The 24,601-nt window shown below is 38.9% G+C and overlaps 1 protein-coding gene across 2 annotated transcripts in view; it reads left to right on the plus strand.

Moving 5' to 3' along the window:
* The first annotated feature begins 539 nt into the window (after positions 1-539).
* Positions 540-24,601, plus strand: part of LOC134654553 (protein mesh) — a 36,849-nt gene continuing 12,787 nt past the window's right edge. The window contains exons 1-21 of one of the 2 annotated variants that reach the window (XM_063510007.1): positions 541-1,146; positions 12,088-12,326; positions 12,771-12,977; positions 13,421-13,579; positions 13,839-13,976; positions 14,632-14,800; positions 15,128-15,385; positions 15,663-16,002; positions 16,146-16,427; positions 16,710-16,842; positions 16,928-17,022; positions 17,282-17,400; positions 17,558-17,709; positions 18,116-18,224; positions 18,741-18,877; positions 19,220-19,349; positions 19,661-19,923; positions 20,716-20,820; positions 21,778-21,886; positions 22,263-23,153; positions 24,437-24,590. In XM_063510007.1, coding sequence (XP_063366077.1) covers positions 783-1,146; positions 12,088-12,326; positions 12,771-12,977; positions 13,421-13,579; positions 13,839-13,976; positions 14,632-14,800; positions 15,128-15,385; positions 15,663-16,002; positions 16,146-16,427; positions 16,710-16,842; positions 16,928-17,022; positions 17,282-17,400; positions 17,558-17,709; positions 18,116-18,224; positions 18,741-18,877; positions 19,220-19,349; positions 19,661-19,923; positions 20,716-20,820; positions 21,778-21,886; positions 22,263-23,153; positions 24,437-24,590 — 4,553 coding nt within the window. In that variant the 5' untranslated portion in view covers positions 541-782. Of the gene's footprint in view, positions 1,147-12,087; positions 12,327-12,770; positions 12,978-13,420; positions 13,580-13,838; positions 13,977-14,631; positions 14,801-15,127; positions 15,386-15,662; positions 16,003-16,145; positions 16,428-16,709; positions 16,843-16,927; positions 17,023-17,281; positions 17,401-17,557; positions 17,710-18,115; positions 18,225-18,740; positions 18,878-19,219; positions 19,350-19,660; positions 19,924-20,715; positions 20,821-21,777; positions 21,887-22,262; positions 23,154-24,436; positions 24,591-24,601 lie in introns of both variants that reach the window. The other variant, XM_063510006.1, reaches the window with a different exon arrangement.

Below are 24,601 nucleotides of genomic sequence, written 5' to 3' on the forward strand. Positions count from 1 at the left end.
TTACATTATTTTACCTAAATCCTCAGATGAATTTAACAGGTATCTATCAAATTAATGTTGCGCCATCTTAAACGCCTTATCAAAATAATCTACCAAAGCGGATCCATATTTACTTCTGTGCGTAACTTCCGGTTTCTGTAGACTGATTCATACTTCATTCACATTGTAGTAAATAGTTCTGAAAAACATGACTACTTGCTGAAGAACTTAATCAGAACGTGATAAGCTCATTACGTTTACACCCGATAAGATGGTTGAGCTATTTTAAATTGTATGGTCTTTGTATTAGGTACATATTAGCACAGCAGTAAAATATAATATAATTTTGCACAAACAAATACTGTGTATAGTTTTGTATTTATATTTTTAGTGATATTCTTTGTTTTGTTTTAATAAAAGAACAAGATTAATGAGTTTATTACCTATCACAGGTCGGGGAATTCAAAAGTTGTAAAGTAAATATTTTATTTGCTCAACGTATCTCTTCAAAGTAAGTCTAGTTTTAAATAAAAATATATATTTTAAACATGAACTAAAGGTACAATAATAATATAATGAAACGTGCTACTAAACAAGGTGTGGATTAGGGCAAAGAATTTGGCACACCTAACGTTCCTATTTACTATCTTATCATATCTCTACAAGATAAGCCGGTATCAGCGAGCACACACAGAACCAGCACTCCAGTCGCCGACCACAATACCCAGGCACCTGTTGTTGCTAAAATCAATAAGATAAGTGAACACACATATAATGTGATTGAGAAAACAAGTGAAGTTAAAATGGTTAACGCAAAGTTAGCGTTTTTTGTACTTTTGCTTAGTGCCAGTGTTATAGGACAGGAGGATGTTATAGTTAATGAAAATGATAGAACTATAGAGGAAGTAGTACCAGAAGTAGAAAGTGAAGTTGTTATAACAAGTGAAGCTACAAGTCCGAGGCCTGATGATGTTGAAAGCGTAGCGCCTGTAGAGATTCTACCGAGCGCGCCTTTAGAAGTGAGGAGTGGGAAATATCAGCTGCAAGATGGTCTGAGTGAAGGCCCAGTTGATTTGGAAGCTGTGAATATTGGTGATCCTCCCAATGAGCAGAGTCAGAGGCAGCTCTTGAACCCCACTACTACTTTGGCCACTAACAACGAATTTGGTAGGTATATCTGTACTGTACTGTTGTCGTTTCTCAAATTAAACAATCAACAATAACCATTTAAGGTTAATGTGGCTAATTCCGTCACAGGGGTCATAGGAGATATTCCGTCGAACAACGAAAAAAATTGAAAAATTCATCGACAAGAGGACAAAGCAGCGACTGCTTTCAGTTTCAGCAATCAAAAGCAAATGGTTTTTTTCCTAAGACTGAAAATCAAAGAAATATGCGCTCGTGGACGGAATAGTCCTTATGACGGAATTGTTTAAAGTTGTAGTAGGTAAACTATTTATGTTACTCGGTAGTAGGTAAACTATATTCCGCAGTATAAGGATGATAATTATTTGATAGTTAAGCTAGTCTAGGTATGACTCATACTTACGTAATGGTGATGATTCAGATGATGCGTCAGATCATTAAATACATAAATAGAGTGTCTCCATTGATGCACTGAGATTACTTTACTCTTTGTAAATATAATGCACGATTTACTCGCTTGTCCAATTTGTAATATTTTTTAAAATTTTGAAATTAAAGTACATAAGTAGGGTGGAGCCAAGCTGAAGTGAGACTTGGCAGGACACGTTTGCCGTATGCCAGATGACTTGTAGGCTAAATCAATCACCAAAATTTGGGTCCCACAAAAACTCGAGGTCGCGGCAAACCTCGACGGCGTTGGTGGGATGACCTCGACGCCTTTGACAGGAACTGGTGGGAGACGGGTCAAGACAGGGATACGTGGAAAGGGAGGAGGGAGGCCTTTGCCCAGCAGTGGGACACTCTAGGCTCATATAAATAAATAAAGTAGGGTAGCTTTATATTATCATATTTGCCAATTTGGAATTTTGTATTTTTTAAAGTTACTTATTAGCGTCAAAGCCAACCAAAGTGTTAATTTACCGAACAAAACTTAATGAAACCTCATTGTCGTCGCACAATTTATCATTTCATAGTAATCTTCGATAAGGGCCGCACCTAGCGCCTATAAACCGACGAATCGACGAGTCCCGCGTTACTCACTCTTCATCGAGTTTCAGTGACACCTAAATTTGGCAGGGTTATAGCAAACAATGTTACCAATTAAAAGATAAGACCCTTTATCAGGGAGATAAACAAAATACGGTTTCAAAATTTGTAGGCGTTAAAATGTGAAATGATTTCATCGTGTTGGTTTAGGGTTTACGCCGGGGAAAAGTGGGTCAGTCGAGACTGCATTCGTTACACGAGGTGGAGATTAGGCGCCATCGGACTTCATATGACCATCCTAAATAACTGAAAGTCATATATTATAACTAGCGACCCGCCCTGGCATCGGCATCGCACGGGTTAACAAATTATACATAAACCTTCCTCTTGAATCACTCTATCTATTAAAAAAACCGGCCAAGTGCGAGTCGGATTCGCGCACGAAGGGTTCCGCACCATCAACAAACAAGTGCGAGTCGGACTCGCCCATGAAGGGTTCCGTATTTAGGCGATTTAAGACGTATAAAAAAAAACTACTTACTAGATCTCGTTCAAACCAATTTTCGGTGGAAGTTTACATGGTAATGTACATCATATATTTTTTTTAGTTTTATCATTCTCTTATTTTAGAAGTTACGGGGGGGGGGGGACACACATTTTACCACTTTGGAAGTGTCTCCCGCGCAAACTATTCAGTTTAGAAAAAAATGATATTAGAAACCTCAATATCATTTTTGAAGACCTATCCATAGATACCCCACACGTATGGGTTTGATGAAAAAAAAAATTTTGAGTTTCAGTTCGAAGTAGATATGAGCGCCGCGCCGGCGCGCCGCCGCCGCCGACAAAATTGTCGCGCCGCCGCCGCCGACGCTGCGCTATCGGCGTGGAATCGGCGTGACCTTGGTAGTTACTACTACTTTCGGAATCAGATAATATATTTTTAATCGAGTTTAGATCACTAACGGCGCCATTTCGAATAGTTTATAGGCATTCAAAAGGTATTTTAAGCCCATATAATTCAAAATTATCGAAGGCAAATGCAAAGTTATCTGTCTAGTCTTGTGAAAACGAAATTATTTAATATAAATTTTAACATCAATATGCTTGTAATAAACATACTGATTTCCTTCCATTTTTATTGTGGAACGTTCCACATTACAATTTATAGATTGTATATATACACTAGACATATGTCAATCACAATGAAAAAAAAACTGTAAGCAACTCTGGGTAACGTGAGACTCAAACCCACATCTTTGGATTACCGATCCAATGCATAACTAATTTTGCCAGCTAACCATCCGTCATTTACCGCGAATTTAACCATTGCAAGCATGGTTAAACGTCTTTAAAAGGTATAAAATGGGGTTAATTTAGAGATATTAAGCGTTTCCACGTCCAAATGTTCGGCCGTGGGCTTCGCACGGAATGGCGTCGGAATCGGGTCTCAATTAAACTTGACCACTGTTCAAATTTCAAGCTTTGCTCTCTCGCAGCTCAATCTTTGGCCTTGCATCGCTCGCATGGAATTAAGCCGCTATCTGACCCTGCAAGTTTATAGCCCTGTTTGGAGCTCGACTTTCGGCCTGTTTTAAAACGCTTGAGCATTGGTCCTTAACCGATCTTAGCTCCATTGCAGCTCGGCCTTTGGCGTCGCATAAATGCGCCCGCAGGAAAGCTCCAGATCTTGAACACTATGGCTTCAGTCTTTATCGACCTGTGCCCTCGCTCTGCTCTCTTGCAGCTCGGCCTCGCACAGAAGCGCGCCGCAATCGGCGTTCGGCCGTGAGCCAAGCTTACACTTGGCGTTCGATTCTTAGCTGTATGCTTACCTGCAGCTCATCCTCTGGCCTCGCATTGGGAGGCGTCGAAATCAAGTTGTCGGTGTTACATGGAGCTCGGCGTTGGGCCTCACTTTTTGACATAAAACGGAGCTCGATTTCTTTGGACTGTCGACAAGACGTTTCCCTGATACAGTCAATCCGCAATTTTTAACTTAGCACAAATAAGGGCCTTGCTAAGATCTTCCGGCCAGAGCCTCGCCAAGATTAAGATCGCTTCTGATGCCGCGCGATACCGCTTATCCACAGTTTATACGATATCAATTTTTTTCGTACCATTATTCAATAAATTATCCTTGAAACTAAAAAATGCATTTATTTCATAACTTTCTTACAGCAAAAACATGTTTTTTCGGTAAAATTTTGGTTTGAATTCTTTTTTCATTAATCGAAGGTGTTTCAAGGCCACGCCGCCGATTCGCCGCCGCCGCCGACCAATTTTGACCGGCGCGCCGCCGCCGGCTATATGCCTATCGGCGCTCATATCTAGTTCGAAGTATGGGGAACCCCAAAAATTTATTGTTTTTTTTTTCTATTTTTGTGTGAAAATCTTAATGCGGTTCACAGAATACATCTACTTACCAAGTTTCAACAGTATAGTTCTTATAGTTTCGGAGAAAAGTGGCTGTGACATACGGACGGACAGACAGACGGACAGACAGACAGACATGACGAATCTATAAGGGTTCCGTTTTTTGCCATTTGGCTACGGAACCCTAAAAAATAGAGCAAAACAAGCAAAAAAACGGTCACCCATCCAAGAACTGACCCCGCCCGTCGTTGCTTAACTTCGGTCAAAAATCACGTTTGTTGTATGGGAGCCCCACTTAAATCTTTATTTTATTCTGTTTTTAGTATTTGTTGTTATAGCGGCAACAGAAATACATCATCTGTGAAAATTTCAACTGTCTAGCTATCACGGTTCGTGAGATACAGCCTGGTGACAGACGGACGGACGGACGGACGGACGGACGGAGGGACGGACGGACGGAGGGACGGACAGCGGAGTCTTAGTAATAGGGTCCCGTTTTTACCCTTTGGTTGGGTACGGAACCCTAAAAACCGCATCAAAATCCATTGCGTTTTAAAGATCTAAGCATAGGTACATAGGGACAGACAGACAGCGGGAAGCGACTTTGTTTTATACTATGTAGTAATGATGCATTCCATCGAGTAATGAATTTACTACCCTACCACAGAATAAATAATAGTACTAAGTACAGAAGACTCACTCTCTAACAAAACGCGTATGTTACGATCAGCACAGATATGGCCGCTACCATGGTATAATAATATACTCCGCCTGGTACTCTCTTCCGAGATTCACGAATGACCTAACTGGCACTTGACTACGTCATCATGCTGTTTACAGGTTCTCAAACTTTAAAATGTGGGAGAATTTTAACCAACAGTGAAAATTATTTTAACGGCATTAATTTTAAGTTATTCATGTAGAAACATAGTAAAATAAAACAAATCTATACTGCACTTTTCACTCCTACTCTTACAGTTCCGAATAGAGCAGCCAACCATTTTCGTAACAAAACATTAATTACGAAGCTTACGACGTGAAAAGTTTGGAAAACACTGCGACTGCTGACACTGAGCGAGAAGGAAATAACAATTAACACGCGTTCGACAAGGACGGTCGGTCAGGGACAAAATGGCGGATTGTCAAATGTGACAGCGCTATCCTGTGTTGCCAGTAGTGTAAACAGAATTACCCGAACGTCTGAAATTTCTTTCGTGAATCGGAAGATATTGCTAACGAATAATTAAAAATGACGTGTTATTGTAAAATTTAAGATAAAATACATATAAATGAAAATGTATTAAATTATAAAGAAATAAATTAACTTATTAACCATAGATATAATGTACCCATGTAACATGTTATGTTGAAATAAAGTGGCAATGTTATTGTGACGTAGGCAAGTGACACTCTGGGAAGAGAAGACCATGTTTTATTAGACCATGGCCGCTACTTAGGTGGCGACAGCGCCACGCGCGGCTTATGGCTTTCCCCAAAATTGGGGCCGGAACGGATGTACTTTTAGCTACCTGTAGCAAAGCGACGAAATCGCGGAGTGAGACACGCCTGACCCTACTTAATACGTTAATTAGATTGCAGGGGCACTAAGCTTAGGTATGCGTAAGCCACAAGAACGTGTGGGCTGTTTTCTAAACGGTTGTAACCTGTCATACTAAGCGGTATCTTTTTCTGATTGTATGAATTAGGATATAAAATGGTTGTTAGGAAGGGAACATATATTATCACCGATCAAGGTCCAAAACAAACGAACCTCACAACCCCTTAAGTGACTTATTTGATTCCCATTTAGGACTTCACGCTCATAAAGCCCGTCTCGGATTTGAAGGACTGAGATTATTTGGAACAACTCACGAACTGACCAAAAATAAACACACACACTGAATTTCATAGTCCCTCTTGTTATTTGACTGAGAGGAGAATACCTACGGACAGAGAATTAAACATTATGAATAAGAGCATTTTGTGAAACCTGTTATTTATACATTTCGGCTAATCAATGTTTTCTATGGAACAGCAGATTTGGCTCCATAGTAAAAGTTGTTTCAGTTAGGGGTATCCGTAGGGGGGTCCGGATATCCGTCAAATCTAAGATCCGGATCCAACATCTCATAGGATCCGGATATTTCGGATCTCACGGATCCGTTAAATATTGCATTGGTCGCGTTATTGGTACGCGATAACGTCATAAAATAAATACAAATATTGCTTAAACTAAACAGTAGTAACAGTAACAGTCTTAAAACGAGCTACCTGCATGCTTCCTGACTGGAATAAGGGTAAATATTTGTATGTTTTAAAGTAATTGTTATCAGGTTTTCGCTCAGTCCTCCAGTCCAGCCTTTGGGTCGTCTACCTGGAACATCATTAGTGCTTGTGCGTGTTGTTATCAGTGATTTTTTTGTGTTATCGTGTCCGTTCCCAGTCTTCTGTTAACATAAATAAGATGTGCTTGATGTGCTGCTAACTGAGTAACTAATATTGATATTATTTTCTCGTTATTAAGAAGCTGTAGCCCAAATTTCTTAATTTCCCGAAACTTTTGTAGTAATTTCACATTATATTGCAGTAATTAACTGGATTTATATACACCTATAATGGAAGATTGTTGTAATGGGGCCTGAATAAATGAGTTAGATACTTTTTCTTAGCCATTTTTCTCAATCTAACGGCTGAAGGTGTAGCTATTTTACCAAGGTAAAGGATGTACGTTTTTTAATAGTATAAATTATATCACACCACACCGGTATAAAATAATAAAAGTACATCAATGTAACTTTTTCTCCATTTTCTATTTTGTGAGTTTATAATGGCAAATTTAAGAAAAAACGCCGAAGTTAAAGCGGTGTTTTTAGGCACCTTTAGAATTAATTCTTCTGAGAAGATATATAGAAATAAATTTGCTTTAATAACTTCATTTTTGGCGTTTTCGGTTACAAATCGACTACGGCCTCCTAAAAAAAATGCATAATATTATTAATAGGAATACCTAATTAAGACTACACTGAATATCTTATTATACTTATTTATATCGTTTTGTGATAATAATAATTATTATTAATAATTGTAATTAACTAAAATATGAACATTTTACATTTTACTAGCTGTTCGTTGTATGTAAGTTGTAAATTCCGTCACCTTTCTTGATACAGATCCGTATTATCCAAATTATCCGGATATCCGGATCCGTCAAATTTTAATATCCGAAATATCCGGATCCGAAAAATTGACGGATCTTGCAAACCCTACCTTCAGTACTTGTCATAGTACTACATATATTATAAAACTTAACAGTTTAGTTCAACTATTAGTTAGTTTAATTGCAGTTACAATTACAACCCTTGTAAATAAAATCGTCTGAAGTGTTTTCCCGGAATGCCACATTATTCACCCTTATTTTAATCAAACAGCGTTGCGTGCCACCGATTGAGTCACTACCTGCACAAATATCTACTTAATTGTGAAATCACTGAGCAAACAAGATTGTAAGATACAGGTCATTCATACTTATGATCCGTGTTTACTCTCTTATATTCTCTTTCTACCGTTACCCTCGTAAAAAGTATTCTGGAACATAACCAACTATGCTACCAATTTGAAAAAAAAAATACTTATTAAAAAGTTGCTCATAATTTCTACTCCAAAGTCCAGAAAGTAAAGACGGTATAAGTACTTACAAGATTTATTAGGCTAAAAATGATTTCATGCTACTACTACAGCAGGCTACAGCTTATATGTAGACAGCGCACGCTGGAAAAACTAACATCTTGTGACCTAAATAGAACGCTTAAACTTGACATTGACACTCAACGCTAATAATTAGATGTTGTCTCCTAAAGTTCACACACGCTTCCTTGCGTACATGAGGAAACTATAGCAACTTTTATACCTAATACCCAAACTTGATGAAGAGCTAGCTGGTCTGGTCCAAAAAATAGGTACCTATACAGATGCTGTTGCATATAGCCCACTAATTAGAGGGTCTAATAAAGTCTCAATTAGTTGGCTATGTAGGTATACTAACTTTATCACAGCGCCTGGCATATGTTCATCGGTGGAGAAAAGTGTAGAAAAGGTCACTTGAAGGTGAAAACTGCAGCCCGAGGTTCGATGTGATGTAACGGATAATGTATGTATGTATGTATGTCACTTTATTGCACATAAACAGGTTTACTTAAAACGGACAAAAACAAAACAAAAATAAAAATGTTATGTACAAAGGCGAACTTATCCCTAAAAGGGATCTCTTCCAGCTATAATGTATAATTTAATTCGAATGTATCATTTCCAGGTTTACTCATAAAATGGGGATTTGATTCTGGTAACCAGTCTTTCTATTTTTTAGTGGCAAAAAGGGATATTTAGCTGCCACAAATTTTGCTGCTGCACACTGCCACAACACAATTAGTGATCTGTTAAAAATGAGCTAACTTAGTAACCGGATTTGTAATAGGGTAAAGGCACCAGTAGTCAGCCTTATAACGACTTTTTTAAGTTTGAACGTTCGGCATTTCTACAGGATTAGTCGGATAATTAAACAAATGACATGGTTAGATCAATTGTTTATCATAATTTTAAAACAAAATATTTAAAAAAACAACAATCCTCTTTATAATATCTCTAATTAAGTTTAAACAAAAAGTGGCACTTTTCTCCAGTAGTCAGCCTCCAAAATCCAGTAAGCAGCCTCTGTGTACCCAGTACTCAGCCTATATAAACTATTCATAATAATTAGATCAAAATCACTAATATATATATCAAAATCAACAATATTATAATATATATTTTTTTTATAATGTTTGTTACTTATCGTTATTGTAGTTAGTTGTAGTTTTTAATCTTAGTTTATAATTTTTTTGCATATATGTATTACTTACCTACTTGTTGCCTTATTTAAAAAAAAAATCTTATAGGTACATACAATTCTTATGACACGAAATTTGTTGGCCATAGGTACTTAATTAACTAACACTATTCTTGCAAACTAAGAATCGCAATATTTATTTTCTAATAATTAATCCGTCAAAAATTAACGAGGTAAATCAGGTAATATAATTATAATTATGTTCCTAGTAGGTATTCGGTAAAAAATAATTAATCGAGTCTATGCAGATCTAATTATCATTAATAAACAAAGTCATATACCGACCAGGAAAAAGCAAAATGATAGTTATGTATAGTTAACGTCAAAAATATGTATACACTTTTGAACCTTATTTCAATGAGATAGGGTTTAAAAATGTGGACATATTTTTGGCGGTGACGTACCAAGCAAGGTCAATGGCTGAGTACTGGATCCGCGAAACCCAGTGCTCAGCCGCATTAAAACGTTATTTCAAATGCGGCTGACTACTGGGTTTTACTTTAAATTGACTAGGGCATGCCTAACTAAATTTGAAAATGTAAATTTAACGGTCCTAACGGTCGCATTGGCTCGAAAATAATAAAATAAACGAATAACCCAAAGGTCAGCCGTGGGGGGCTGGGCACTGGATTCTTTGTAAAAAAGTGTTATCCAGTGGCCAGCCCCCTCAATTTATAAGTGAAATATTGATATTTTCATTCAAATATAATGCAATTTAATAGATAAACTAATAAATAAACCAATCATTAACAAAAACAATAACTTTTAACATTAAAACATAGTTTTTCTTGCCTGTTAAGAGAACACCACGTGCAGTAAAAAATATGGCGGACATGACACTATTGCACTCGTCGACAAACAACACCTGTATGAACGAGTATATTTCTTCCCCCCGTTCCCTCACCGCACCTGTCGTGTGACGTATTAACCAATAAGGAATCAAAGCTCCTATTTGAGTACTCGCGATTCGTTTAAACGAATATACCAGATATTTATGACCAATAAACGACTCAAAAGGCTGACCACTGGTACCTGGCTGGCCACTGGTGCCGTTACCCTAATTATCGTTTTTCATTGAGACAATAAATGAAAACAAAGAGGTACTGCGGGGTAGGCTGACATCATCCATACTAGGAACATTCAACCTGTCAGCGATTACGATTAGATATCGTTATCGAGTGATATCGTGAGTTGTAAGCTGAAGTCGATACAAAGCTTCGCTGTAAAAGGAGAATCAATAAATGATATCATGGGCATTTGAGTTTATTAGCAGCATTTAAATTTAATTACTTACAGAAACTATAATTATAAACAATACCTTCATTTCAATTAAAAGTATTAAAACTAAAATACAATCAAAACACAAACTAATTACCTACCTTTATATTAAATAAAAGACAAACTAGGTACCTATAAACTTACCTACCTATAAACTAATTATAAAAAAAAGAACACCCTGTCCAACAAGTCTGACCCTATGACACTGGCATTAAATACATGACATTACAGAAACTATTTTCCACAGAAGCCACATCTTTTGTTTCAAAATCTTGTGTTGTGTCTGCCAATTCTTAAACTTAATACCTACATGGGTAAAAGCAACTTTCTAACAAATAAAATAAACGGTTTTCACTTATTCACATTATTAGTGGTAATACCGTAAAATGCGGTGAGTAGGGTCAAAACTGAAATTCAAACCACGATAACATTTTATTTTTACATATGAAAACTGAATGGTGTATATAATAGGTGTTCCGGAGGTTTGTATTTTAGTTTTTATTTTATTTTGGGTAGGTAGTTCCATTTCATAACTTTGACGATAGAGAGGAAAACCCACCTCACCCCGTAGTGCCTCGTATTTGGGGTGAGAGGGGTTTTCATACAAAGGTAATTTTCGAAGATTGTTGGATCGATTTTTTTTATTATGCGTATTACTACAGCTTCATTTTAAATTGGAATACATTATTTTTGTAGCAGTAGCCTTAAAATCCCTTCTCACCCCCTTCTCAAACCTTCTCTCCCCATTCATAACCCACCTCTCCCCGCGAAACCTACTCACCCCGTTTTACGGTAGCTGCTATATTCGTAACTGTTCCAAATTTTAGATATCTACGTCAAACGGTCTTCGAGAAAATTTGCTTTTAACCGATTTCCAAGACCGAAGTGATCCCATTAAGAGCTCCGTGAACAAAGTTTTGTACGGAGCTGTAAAAATGAACCTTCTAGCAGTTTCTGGATAGGTAATTTTCTCAACAACAAATCAACTAGTCCTTTGCCAAGCCATACATTGGTCGGTTGTTATCTATTAACCTTTCAGTTTTAATTTGATAATTAGTACAGAGTAGGTACTCATTAACTGCACGTATCTTATTGAAAACAATAACCCCCCAAATTCATAAACGTTTACTAAAGTTGACAAGCCGATAATAATCGTTTGTCCCTTTCCATCATACTAATACGTTGGAAAGGGACAAACGATAAATGTTTATATTCACGGTACATTCAGTACATTTTCATCAAATACGATTGAGAAATTTACGAAATTAGCGGTAATGCTTTTGCTATTATCAACTAAAAACGTCGAACTACTCATTCAAATTCATATTTTTTTTTGCAACAGTGGGAGACGCTTTTCTTTTCAGACCCTCAATTAAAAAGTTTGAACACCCACTTTTTAATTTTTTCCCTTTTTCCATCTTTTACTCTTTCACTTTCAGCCCACATCGACGGCCGCGTTCTCCCGGCGACCAGCTACCAGAACAATGGCCAACCGTACGTCATCACCAACGCGCGTCTCCTGCAGGTCCGGGCCAACTTCCTCTACTGGTTCTACGACCAGGGTGGCAGCGAGAACCTGGGGGATTACCAGAGGGACATTCATACTTCTACGCCGCAGATTCATAAGAATTTCAACTTCCAACTGCCGTTCTTCGGGTTTCGATTTAATTATACGCGGGTGAGTTGTGTTGTGAATAAGATTTTTGTGTTTGTATTTCATTTTAATTTCCGAGTAAGTTAACATACTCGTAATATAGGTACGAGTATCGAGTATACAAAAGAATATCTAGTCGATGCAGTTCTGTTCTCTCCACCTTTCTGTGCTTGTTAAACCAACTTTTAAAATGAAAAACATGAATTTTATAAATCCGTGATCGGGTTACAGGTTTTCAAACTTTTGGTTTATAAGATGAAATTCAAGTACCTAAGTAACCAAATGTTAGAGACCTAATTTGAAATGATCCATCAGCCACTTTACATATAACGCATGTACTTCTGCTGCTTTGGATATACTGTTGGTTGACAGACTTAAAATAGGTAGTTAAAATTCCAAAGCAGTTAAGACTATATCTAGTCCAATACAGCAGAGCTAATGGATAATGATTTAACCGTGTCTTCACAGATATCCATGAACGGCTACATCCAGTTCAGCGACCCCCCGGACCACTACACGTACCCCCTCTCCTTCCCCGTTCGAGACTGGCCACAGATCAACGACCCCTCGTTCATCGGCATCTTCTTCAGCAAGTGCCGGATTGGCAGCATGAGGCCTGAGGAGCCGGATCCAAGACGCCCAGGTGTCTACTTCAGGATGGACAGGGACCTGCAGGTAGATTAGTTGTGTAGTCGCTTCCTAATAGCTACAAACATCCGCTATCGTACGGTTGTTGCAACAATTATAATTTTAAAACCAATTGGCAATTCTAAATCTATTAATCAAGAACCAAAGTCTTAAATTCCTATTATGTAACCTTTGTGTTTTTTGGTGCATTTGAATTTGAACCCATTTCTTCCACTTCTAATATAGGCAAGGTGCGCAACATTTCGAGGCGAAATTAGGAGATTATAAATGGTTCCAACTGTCAGGAACCCATAAAAGTCTGATGTTTACTACCTATATTTTGATTGGGCATATCTAATGACAGTTTTTTATTTTAAACGATTGTAACACCATCGCCATCAGCGTCATTCCCTTTTAAAACCATTTCCCCATATTATACCAAAATTCAAGTATTGTTTAGGTTATTCTCTCACGGATCATTGTTTTCACAGACCCGTACAGACCAGCTGGGCGTGGAGATGCGCGAGCGCATCACGTGGGACGTCCGCGAGGGGGTCATCGGCTCGGAGACCTTCTTCCCCAAGCACGTGATCACCATCACCTGGAAGAACATGTCCTTCGCCGGCGGTATCGATAATTCTTTGTTCATGGTTAGTTTCAGCTTTTCAAGCTCTACCACTGAGTCTATGATTTTTTTTTCTTTTTCATTCGTCGCTCTTGTACCTTGTACCGTGAATAAATAAAATTACTCTCTGTGGTTTCATGATAACTGAGTGGAATTTTTCGTCTAGTGTGAACTTACTCAAGTCGGACAGATTCGTGAATGTTTCATTTATTGCTCCTTTATTCTGTACATGTAGTTTACCTAATAACTGTACATTTTTACGATGTTTATTTATAATTATTTAGACAAACACCTTCCAAATGGTTCTTGCGACCGACGAAGTGTTCACCTACGCCATCTTCAACTACTTGGAAATCAACTGGAGCTCGCACACCGAGGCTGGTGGTGACACCACGAACGGAGAAGGCGGTGTTCCTGCTTATGTAAGTCCATGTTATGAAATTTTCATCTTAAATAAAAAAAATAACAGGGGAAGGAATCAAATCATATTCGTAGAAAACTACTTCATGAACTTTAGCAAAAGTGCTTAACTGTCAGAAAATTAGGCAAGCCGATAGGAATCGAGTTATACGGATGCTCCGCCGGTGGCATCTATAGCAAAAATACGAGTGTTCATGAAAACTGTTTAGACACCTATTTCAACCTTTTGCAATAATTGTACTTAAGACATGGTTATGGACAGGAATATAAAACTAAAACTAACTACAATTAAAATAACTAAAATTAAAAATACCTATCAAAATTTGGTGCCCTCGGGAGGATGCCCAATACGCAGGCAGCGTTCCCGCGCTGGATTGCGATTGCAATTCTCTGCGCGAGAAAAATGCCCGCGCGGGGAACGCCCGTTGCCTCCCTCAGCCGTTTCCCGAGTGCCTTGTGGAGCATCTGTGCGCCTCTGCCCCACGAACCAAGCGTAGGTATTATAGCAGAAATAGGACATTTGGTTTAGTTTGTACAACTGCATGAATATAAACAACTAAGGTACCATTATTAGGTAAATGAATATCTTACTCTCTGGACCATAAAAATCCCTCAATACTCCTCCTAAAAATATTCAATATCTTCATATTCTTTCAGATTGGATTCAACGCAGGAAACGGAACCCAGAGTTACGAATACAAACCATACTCCCAGGCTTCAGTGCTCAGAGATCTCACAGGACGAGGCTGGGCCAACGGCTTTCCTGGTCGACACATATTTAGGATAGACGAGAAAATACTTATGGGGACGTGCAATAAAGATATAGGTAAAGTCATTTACGAATTATTTCAAGCGATTCTCAGATAACATTTGCAATAATTTGGACCCACCATGAGATCGGAAGAAAACCGTGATAGGGAAGAACCGTCTTTTTGTACCCCTTCCTCTGGGCGGCAAGGGTTTTTAAATTTTGTAGTTATATTCGCATTCATAGTTAATTTCTTAAATTCGGGCAGAGCGAAAATATTAATTAAAATAACAAAACTAATTTATTTGCAAAGATTAAAAAACATACCTTAAGATCCACAGCGGAGTCCATCTTATCTATTTCGGGTTTCTAACTTACCTAAACTAATGTGATTGTTTTTTATAGACGGAGCCAATCTTCCCCTAATGTTCGCTCCAGAGAGCGGCAACATGTTGGGAGGCAACATCGTCAACATCACCGGCCCCTGTTTCAACCCTGACGACAGAATTACCTGTCGTTTTGACACGGAAGCCGTCATCGGTGCCGTGGTCGACAAGAACAGGGCTATATGTGTGCAACCACGTTTCTGGCATAACGGCTACGCCAGATTTGAGATTGCGATCAATAACGAGCCTTATAAGTGGAAAGGAAAATACTTCGTAGGTAAGAAATTCGTGTAACTATTTTAGATTGTTTACGTCTAAAATATTTCATCTCTCAATTTTGATTTTATCGCCTTCATTTAGGGCCACCCCACACACACTGTTAGCGTCTCTCAAGCGTCGGTGTCTAGTCAACTCTGTGGCTGCTGCTTGACGCAAAGTTGACGCAACTGCGCAGCAACGCCATTTTCCATAGCGCTGACTAGACGCCGACGCTCGAAAGACGCTATTGTGGGGTGGCTCTTAGAGTCGGAATGATTTCCTATGTTTTCTTACAGAAACACCAGCAACAGCGACAGAAAAGATTTTCTTCACCGACAATTCTGTTCACGAACGCTATCCGTCAGAAATTAAAATCACTTGGGATCGCTTTAATTTGACCTCTAACCTAAACGTGCAACTGCAGATCGGATTGTGGGGCTACAAGGAGGTCACCATCAGACCCCAATTGGAGTTCATTGACATGATAGAGACTGGCGTGTCGAATACAGGAGAATACGTTATCAATCCTCAAAACTTTAGGACAAGGGAGAATTTCATGCACCAGGATATGCAGTTTGGTTTCTTGCAGATAAATTTAACCACTCCTGAAGTTTACAAGGGCGTTTCTATTTCTCCGTAAGTAATGATCACACAGAATTTTTAACTTTCTTTAGACATAGGAATCACGAATAGGAAGAATTGCGTTTGTGTTATCGATCGCATAATCCAAAAATCATATCTGTTTAAGATGATCATTTATTTCACAATTATATTCCCAGGGTTCTATGGAGTCGACCGATACCGCTTGGCTGGTACTTCGCCCCTCAATGGGAGAGACTCCACGGACAGCGCTGGTCCCAAACGATGTGCAACAACTGGCTCAGAACCGACCGTTTCCTCAAGAACTTCGCCTCCCAAGTCCCAGTCTGCCCCTGCACTTTGGAACACGCTTTGCTGGACAAGGGCAGATTCATGCCTGATCTCGCTTGCGACAAGGATACTAATCCCACTTGTAGATATCATTGGGGCGCGATACATTGTGTCAGGAGTGGTGGTCCTAGGTGAGATTATTATGAAGGTAGTCTAAGATAAGCTTTTATTGGAAAGTACATTGAAGGATCGACGACAATAAGTAATCTCAGGAGTTATCAGATAAGCTGATTACGAATGATGCAGCCTTATGTATGGCAAATACAAAAGTAGACAACGTTGACACACATTGCGTATTTCGTAGAAAAGTTGCCTCTGATTCTGATAAGCTCAAGATCCTTTCAGATAATAGACTGAACCTTATACATTTACGCTTGATATTACTTATTCAAAGTAATTGTTCTCTTTTCTAGCGCGGAAGGATCTGGTCAACAATGTTGTTACGACAAGAATGGTTTCCTGATGATGTCCTACGATCAGATGTGGGGTTCCAGACCTTTGCGTTCCCATGATTTCGGCTTCACTCCTTACAACGAAGCTAACAAGGTAACGTCGTTAGAATATAATCCCATTTGTTAATTATTATAATTTATAGAAGATGAGAATTCTAGAAAACATATTTTGTCTCTAGGTCCCATCACTTTCCAATTGGTTCCACGACATGATTCCATTCTACCAATGTTGTATGTGGCAAGAAGAACAGGCGGTTGGCTGTGAAACATTTAGGTAAGTGTACTTTTATAGTTTCACTAACTTCTCTCTTCTCTACTATCTTTGGCAATTATCTATTATTCCCACCACGTCTACGTTATTTGTTATATCTTTAAAAATTGCAACATCAGTTGTTTGAGAATTAAATTTATCTATTTTCTGTCTGTCTGCAGTGATTTTCACTTTCATATTAGCTACTGCTACTGGTATACCGGTTAATAACTTGTTCGTTAACACGTTATTAACCGGTATAACACCGTTATTTTGTACACAGGTTTGAACGACGACCGTCTCAGGACTGCGTGGCCTACCAGGCCCCTGGAGTTGCGGGTATTTTCGGTGACCCACACATTGTTACTTTCGACGATCTACAGTACACCTTTAATGGAAAAGGTAATTTTGTTTATAATTAAGACTGTCCAAGAAATCCTTCCTCCTCTTACTCTTTATAGCGCTATCTTAATCATCGGCACCAATCAAAACGTACTTGCAAGCAAACAGCGTCGTAAAAGCCATTCACAGCGTCTAATTCTCCTACTATTTTGTACAGGTGAATACGTGCTAGTGAGAGTGGACCAGCCTCAAATCAAACTGGACGTACAAGGACGATTCGAGCAAGTGGCTCGCAACATTTACGGACCAGTCAACGCCACACACCTCACCTCCGTCGTGGCGGCTTCTAACAACTCCGTGCCGATTGAGGTACATTGTTAAATAACTGACGATTTGTAAACCTTATTTGAAAGACATAAGGTCCATTGATGCTCAATAAAGAGTGTTGCTATTAGTACCTATAAACAAAGTTTACAAATGACCTTTGGAGAGCTTATCTCTTTCCGATGTTTACAGACCTTCCATAGCTTGTTAGGTAGTATAAGAATCCAAATTTTTATTTTACGCCGCACCTCTTTAATTTTATGGCCGCTTTGAAAATTTAAAAAATAATAAGTTTGATTTTCCGTACTGATCACTTTTCAAATATCTAATAATCCAATCCAAAAGATAATTAAATATGTATATCAACAACAATCTGCTTTGACCAGCAAATATTATTCTACCTTTATTCGACTGCATTCCAGATTCTTAAATTTTGTTTTATACTTATCAGGTTCGTCTTCGACCCACGCATGCTCAATGGAGGTACAGACTGGACGTGTTTGCAGACAACAAACGTGTTTACTTCGATCGATCGGCGCTTCGAGTTCAATACTTCCCTGGTAAGAACAGATCAATGGTCATCTCTTGTGTCTACGTGACAGCGTGATAAAATGGTATCCGTCACTTTCAATCGTGCTCTGTTAAAAAGTGACGGATATTTTATCACGTATAAAGCCATCCATAATAGGCCTGCAGCTCTGTGCGTTACCCAACGTTTAAAGTGTAAGGCCTGAGTAGACGCTCGAAGCGGAGCGTTCGGCGGGGCGTGCAGCGTGGCGTCGGAGTCAGGAGTAATTTGAGCAGCGTATACTAAGGCCGCTCCTATACGTTTGCATTTGTTTAACATGCACACCGCACGCCCCGCCCCGCTGCACGCGTCCAACTCGAGCGTCCACTCAGGCCTTACACTTATTTTGCATTGTGTTTTGTTTTACACTATTATATTGCACTAAATAGAGACGAGTGGAGGAAGAGGGGGGAGGCCTTTGCCCAGCAGTGGGACACAGTGGGCTCTGAATAATAATATTTGTTTTACATGGTACACGCTACACAACCACGTTTTCTTTATGTTCCAGGCGTAACGGTATACCAGCCTATGTACATCTTGAACCAGTCAGAGGTCGTCATCATGTTTTCGTCTGGTGCTGGTATTGAGGTCATAGAAAACAAGGGCTTTATGAGCGCCCGGGTTTACCTGCCGTGGAATTATGTGGTAAGCAAAATTATCTACTTGACCTTGACGTATGGAAATCACATGTATCCTGTGGAATATAAAAATTGTGATTGACTGAAGTCAACTAGGGATTTAGAAAGAGGGGTTTGTGTGTTTTTGAGCACTTCTTTGGTAATCTCGGAGGATATAAAGGTTTCTGATTTATATTTGGAGATTTTAAAGTAAGAAAGACTGGGTGTTGTGTGGACATCGACATTCATGTCGGGCCTACGTTTACCTTTAAGAGGCATAAACATGTGTTACTTGCAGAGTTTTCTATTTATTATACAAATTGGAGAGAGACACCTACATTTTTATTCACTAATTATTTTCGTGTTGTAGAACCAAACGCGAGGATTATTCGGAAACTGGTCCTTCGATATAAACGACGACTTCACGAGACCGGACGGGATTATTACGCCGGTGGATCTGAACAACTTCCAATCGGCGCATAGAGACTTCGCACAGTACTGTAAGTCATGCCAAAATATAATAGATGCTAGAGGATCATAGGGGCAGGGAGGCAGTTTAGCTAGGGCGGGCCCTAGCTACTCTGCCTTACTTGCACAGAGGATATTACATACATATGGCACTAAATACTTGACATTACAAAACCACGTGGTCATCAGCATCACCATCATGCTCGTTCTCTACAACTTACAGCATGTGGAATGCAATGTTCCATGAGGTTTCCTCTGCGTCTGTTTACTGTTATAAGACAGTGTTGTTCTATTTTCATATCAGCCCCAAAATATGATTATGACTTTTATTTTATCTCACCAGGGCAACTAGGAGACAGAGAAATAAAGGACATAGGCGTGGCCCTATTCACGCGAGAATACGGTCGGACCGCCGCCTACTACAACGATAACCAATTCATACCGAACTTCATCAAAGAACCGGCGGACTTCCTCCCTGCAAACAGATCGTTCGACGTCGCCAGAGCTATAGAAATCTGTCAGGACTCGTACCAATGTCGATATGACTACGGTATGACCCTGAATAGGGACATGGCTGAATTCACGAAGAACTATTTGGCCTCTATTGTAAGTATTTACAATTTACTCGAACGTATTCATTAGATAGAATGATTTCAAAAGCAATATTTGATTGAGTGTTAAGTTAGCTGCTTTGGATAACAGAACATGTTTTTAGTAGTTAGCACATATATGAAAGTGTTTTTGTTTCAAGGAAATTTTTGGCATAACTCAACTATTGTTAACTTACCCATCATGATAAAGTTCACATTAGTATACTATTTCCGAAGCTAAGTACTCATTTTCTATCAAAACGGCGATTGCTAAAAAACGGGCTACTGTGCTAGGATCAATAGCTAACAGATACGCTCAATTAACTTCCTATCCACAGTCGCGAGACATGCAATTAATAGTTTATATTGGTGCCGTGCATTGTTTGCGTAATTATGATGCACCATGCAACCAAGGCTGGGTAATGGCTGCTTGGACAAGTGATTTTAGTGCAGTGTGTTCTTGGCTGTTGTGGTGACCAACTATTTTGAGGTAGTCCTCGCAATTTATTAATAGTAGATGTACGAGTATAAATGTTAAATCACTACATAGTATAAAACAAAGTCGCTTCTTTTTTATGTCTAGTTCTTTAACACTACGCAACAGATTTTGATGCGTTTTTTTTTTTAATAGATAGAGTGATTCAAGAGGAAGGTTTATGTATAATTTGTTAACCCGTGCGAAGTCGGGGCGGGTCGCTGGTAAGTGATAAGTTATGGAGTGCAAACAGGGGTAGAGGAGGGTAGTCGTACAGTTTAACGACTTCCACGCCAGCAAAGTCAGACTATTTATAAAATAATTCGTTTCCAGACGAACATCAAGGAAACCAACAACCGCCGTGTTATCAGCTGTGGTGTCTTAGAGACTCCTCGATTCGGCAGGAAGAGTAACTTCTTCTTCACGCCGGGAACAAGGGTAAGTTTGAGTCCAAATTGGGGTTATTACACCTACCCTACCGCAGAACGTTTCCTCAGAATGTACCTTTTTATTTTCCACCTAGCAGAAAGTGTCCTGAAAATTGATACGTCTACTAAAATCCTTTATTATGAGCGGATACTCACAGCCAGACACAGATTTTTCTATACCCTACCCATGCCCTACCCTGTACTCTTGGTGCGTCCAGGATTTGAATACGCCGCGAGTGCGTATTTATTTTACACTGAGTGCGCAGTGTTACTAATTTATGAATTAATTAATTTAATTAAAATAATTAAATCGATTCAGGCTTCAACCTGATTAATTTTTGTCTCAATTTAATGAATATATATGATTCAATGAATAAAAAAATCTTCATATGAAAAATCATGAGAGCTATTGCTATTATGCTTTATTTATACCTTTTTTTCAATAAGGATACTTATTGTAAAAATGCCCAAACATGCATCTGTTAAAAGATATTATCCTGAATGGCTTATGAGTTGACGAGTTGAGTCACCGCCTAGCAAACTGGAAGGACGATCACGGTCAAGGAAGTAATCAGACACGATTTAAGTACACAAGATCTCCGACCAACATGGCATTCTAGTAATTCAGGAAATTTCTGTTATGCTGTGTAGGTACATCTGCTTCAACAAACAGTTTTTTTTAATAATATGTGGGTTTTTTCAAGTACCGCATACCTCTCTACTATCGAATACCGATTAATTTCACAGCCGAATCACGGTAAAAAAATCGACTGAAATAAACTATACAATGCATGACCATTTAGGTTTCAGTGAGTGTTAATAAAAGTTCACTTCCAATTTCGCAAATTTCGATTACTCTGCCAACACGGTGATGGCCAAATAAGTCATCGGGTCGACCGCTCGGGCCGCCCGTATTACACATTACAAGTTGGATGACTGATGGGTGACAACTATTTTTCCTGTTTAGGTCAACTTTGAGTGTAACCAGGACTTCATTTTGATCGGCGACAAGCGTCGTGTGTGTGAGGAGAACGGCCGATGGAACTTGCCCGACTATGGATACACCGAGTGCTTGCGTAAGTTTTTTAACATATTCTGTTTCATGTATGATAGGTACTCTTACACCAGTTCACATAATGTTTTCTCACCAATTTATACATAGGTATACATATGATTATGTATATTATGATTATGACGTCTTACTAGCATTTTGGCGGGATGAAACTGTAAGTTTCTCCTTACGTGTTTCGCACGAAGGCAGTTATAGATGTAAATTTATCGAGCCACAAATAATCTAACTAAAATTAACATTGAGTAACTATACATTATAAGGTGAATAAGTTATTGGGATGCTTACATTATTCAAATTTAAGACAAGACCACGCATATGTACAGGACCTATGGATTTTGTAGAATTTGGCATCAAATAAGTGTAAATTCTCTCATATCCAGGTAACCAGGAGTACTCACAACGCGCCCTATTTTTGACGTGGGGCGTCATAGTAGCCGTTATTCTACCGCTAGGCCTCCTCATTTGCCTCTTCTGGTTCTGGTGCTGGTTCAAACCGCGCTCCGAAGGCAAACAGGGATTCCGTTTCGAAGATATTCCGCGCTCGAAATCCGCCTCGCGACTCAATCTCAGATCAGCCTCAATGGGAAACCTAACTGATACCATGAAATCCTCCACGCTCCGAAGCGATTCGGATGTCAAACCAAAACTACCCGATACTCCCACAGAAGAACAGCCTCTTGCTACAGCCAATATCACTAGAGCAGCCCCTCCCCCACCTGAGCCTCAGGACGGTGAGAGCTCCGGAATAGGTTACACAGATTCAAATAAAAGTGACTCAGGCAAATCAGACAAATCCTCTCTACCCAAAAAGCGTAGAGGCTATGACAAAACTTACCGAACTCACGAACCTCTACCCAACGCTCCTGACGTAGAGTTCCCTGAAAAATTATGGGACCTGTCTGAGGAAGACTTGCTATCCCTTACTTCACCATCCGATTCGGGGTCTAATCGTGATTCAACTTTAACTCGTCCTGCAAAGGACATAGAGTACGTTAGCAGACCTCGTCAGACCGGGCGTCACGCTCTTGCCAGTGACTCTGGCTATTCTACTAAGGATGGTTCAGAAGATCCGTACTCCCCTAAGTACGAAGGGCAGTACAGCCCTATTTCGTCGCATTACTCCCCGACTTACTCTGAAATATATTCCCCACCGATCAGTCCTACTTCTGATACAAGTCCAAGAAATACTTTTAACAAAACTGGTCTGCCGGAGGCTCCTAAGAGTGCTCCAGCAGACGAAATAAAGACTTTCACCCTTCCACCCAAGAGGGGTAAATCCGTTGAGACTTTAATAGATCCGCCTGCAAGTGAAGTTCCTACTTTCAGTGGTCGCTCAACAATGGTTTAACGAGCTATAATATGTCATACTTAGGTTCTTGTTAAGTTTTTTATAATCAAAGATATTTACAGATTAATTGTTCGTAGTTGTAGTAGAGTTGCATCCACTGCCCGAACAAAATGACAATTCTGTAGGAGTACAGGGCTTTATTATTAAAATAATTATAAATATTTTAGATCTAGCTTCGATTTTACGAAGACCGCACACCGATATACATAGCATTTTCGCACTTAAGTATTATTTAAAAAAATGTAATAGGTATCTTTTTGTTTCCCATTGTTGTTGAATGTCTGTTGTGAGTCTACTATACTGTTAATTTTATATTTATTTTGTTTTATTTTATTACAGTATTTTGTGAAAAAGTATTAAACATATTTCCAAAAAATGTTTGTCACAGTAAGAGGAAATTTCTGTTCCGAATAACGGTAGAATAACGACCATTATGATTCATGTTTTTATTTTTTTTATAAGAAAGCAAGAACTTGACTCCCATTCTGCCACAAATCGTGGAATAGAAATTTTCTCTGGCATGTGATGAGTTTTATTTTACCTTGTGAGTGGAATCAGTACTTGCTTTCTTATCATCTGTACACAAAGGAATTGAGGTCACATGAACCAGGTGAGTGGATAGTATCTTTATTTGTAATTTTGCTGATAAAACAATGTGACAATGGTGATAAAAAACTGATATTCACGATGCCATTGTAGATCTGTAGGTACATTTGAGAATAACAAATGCCTGCCCATATTAATGAATAGGTATAATTACTAGCAACATCCAGTACTTAGAACATTTAATCTTAAACTCTATAAAACCTGCAATATTTTATTATAAAATAAAATCAATTCTCAAAGACGGAAAAAACTAAAACGATCTAGATTAGATAGCTCGATAGCTAGGTTTCATTCGACAATGCATGATAATTTATCCACCCATGTTTTTTCTGCCAGATATATTACCTAATGGGCTTACATTAGGTAACTATAGTTTATTCAAAACATGATAAAAGGTTCCTAGAATGATTGCTTCATTAGGTTATGGGCTCAGACTCACTTAAATTGAAATGCACTTAAAATACAAGTACCCAAACAGCGGACGATCATGAATGCCATTTGTAGGCGTATATATTATGCGCTGTTGTCCATATTATACCATCCAGAGGGCCCTTAAACAGCAAAAAATACTTGCCTAACATTCTTGGATAACCTCCACAGGCAATCAGGAGTACTCCGCACGAACCCTCGGGGCCACTTGGGGCATCATTGCCGCCGTCATGTTGCCTATCGTCATCGTGCTCATCTGCGTCGGATGGCGCATCCTCAAGCGAAAGAAGGCTGAGGAGAAAGAGGAAATCGATTACATGATCAAGTAAGCATGTT

Source organism: Cydia amplana, chromosome 15, assembly GCF_948474715.1.
Source record: "Cydia amplana chromosome 15, ilCydAmpl1.1, whole genome shotgun sequence".
Classification (NCBI taxonomy): Eukaryota; Metazoa; Arthropoda; class Insecta; order Lepidoptera; family Tortricidae; genus Cydia; species Cydia amplana.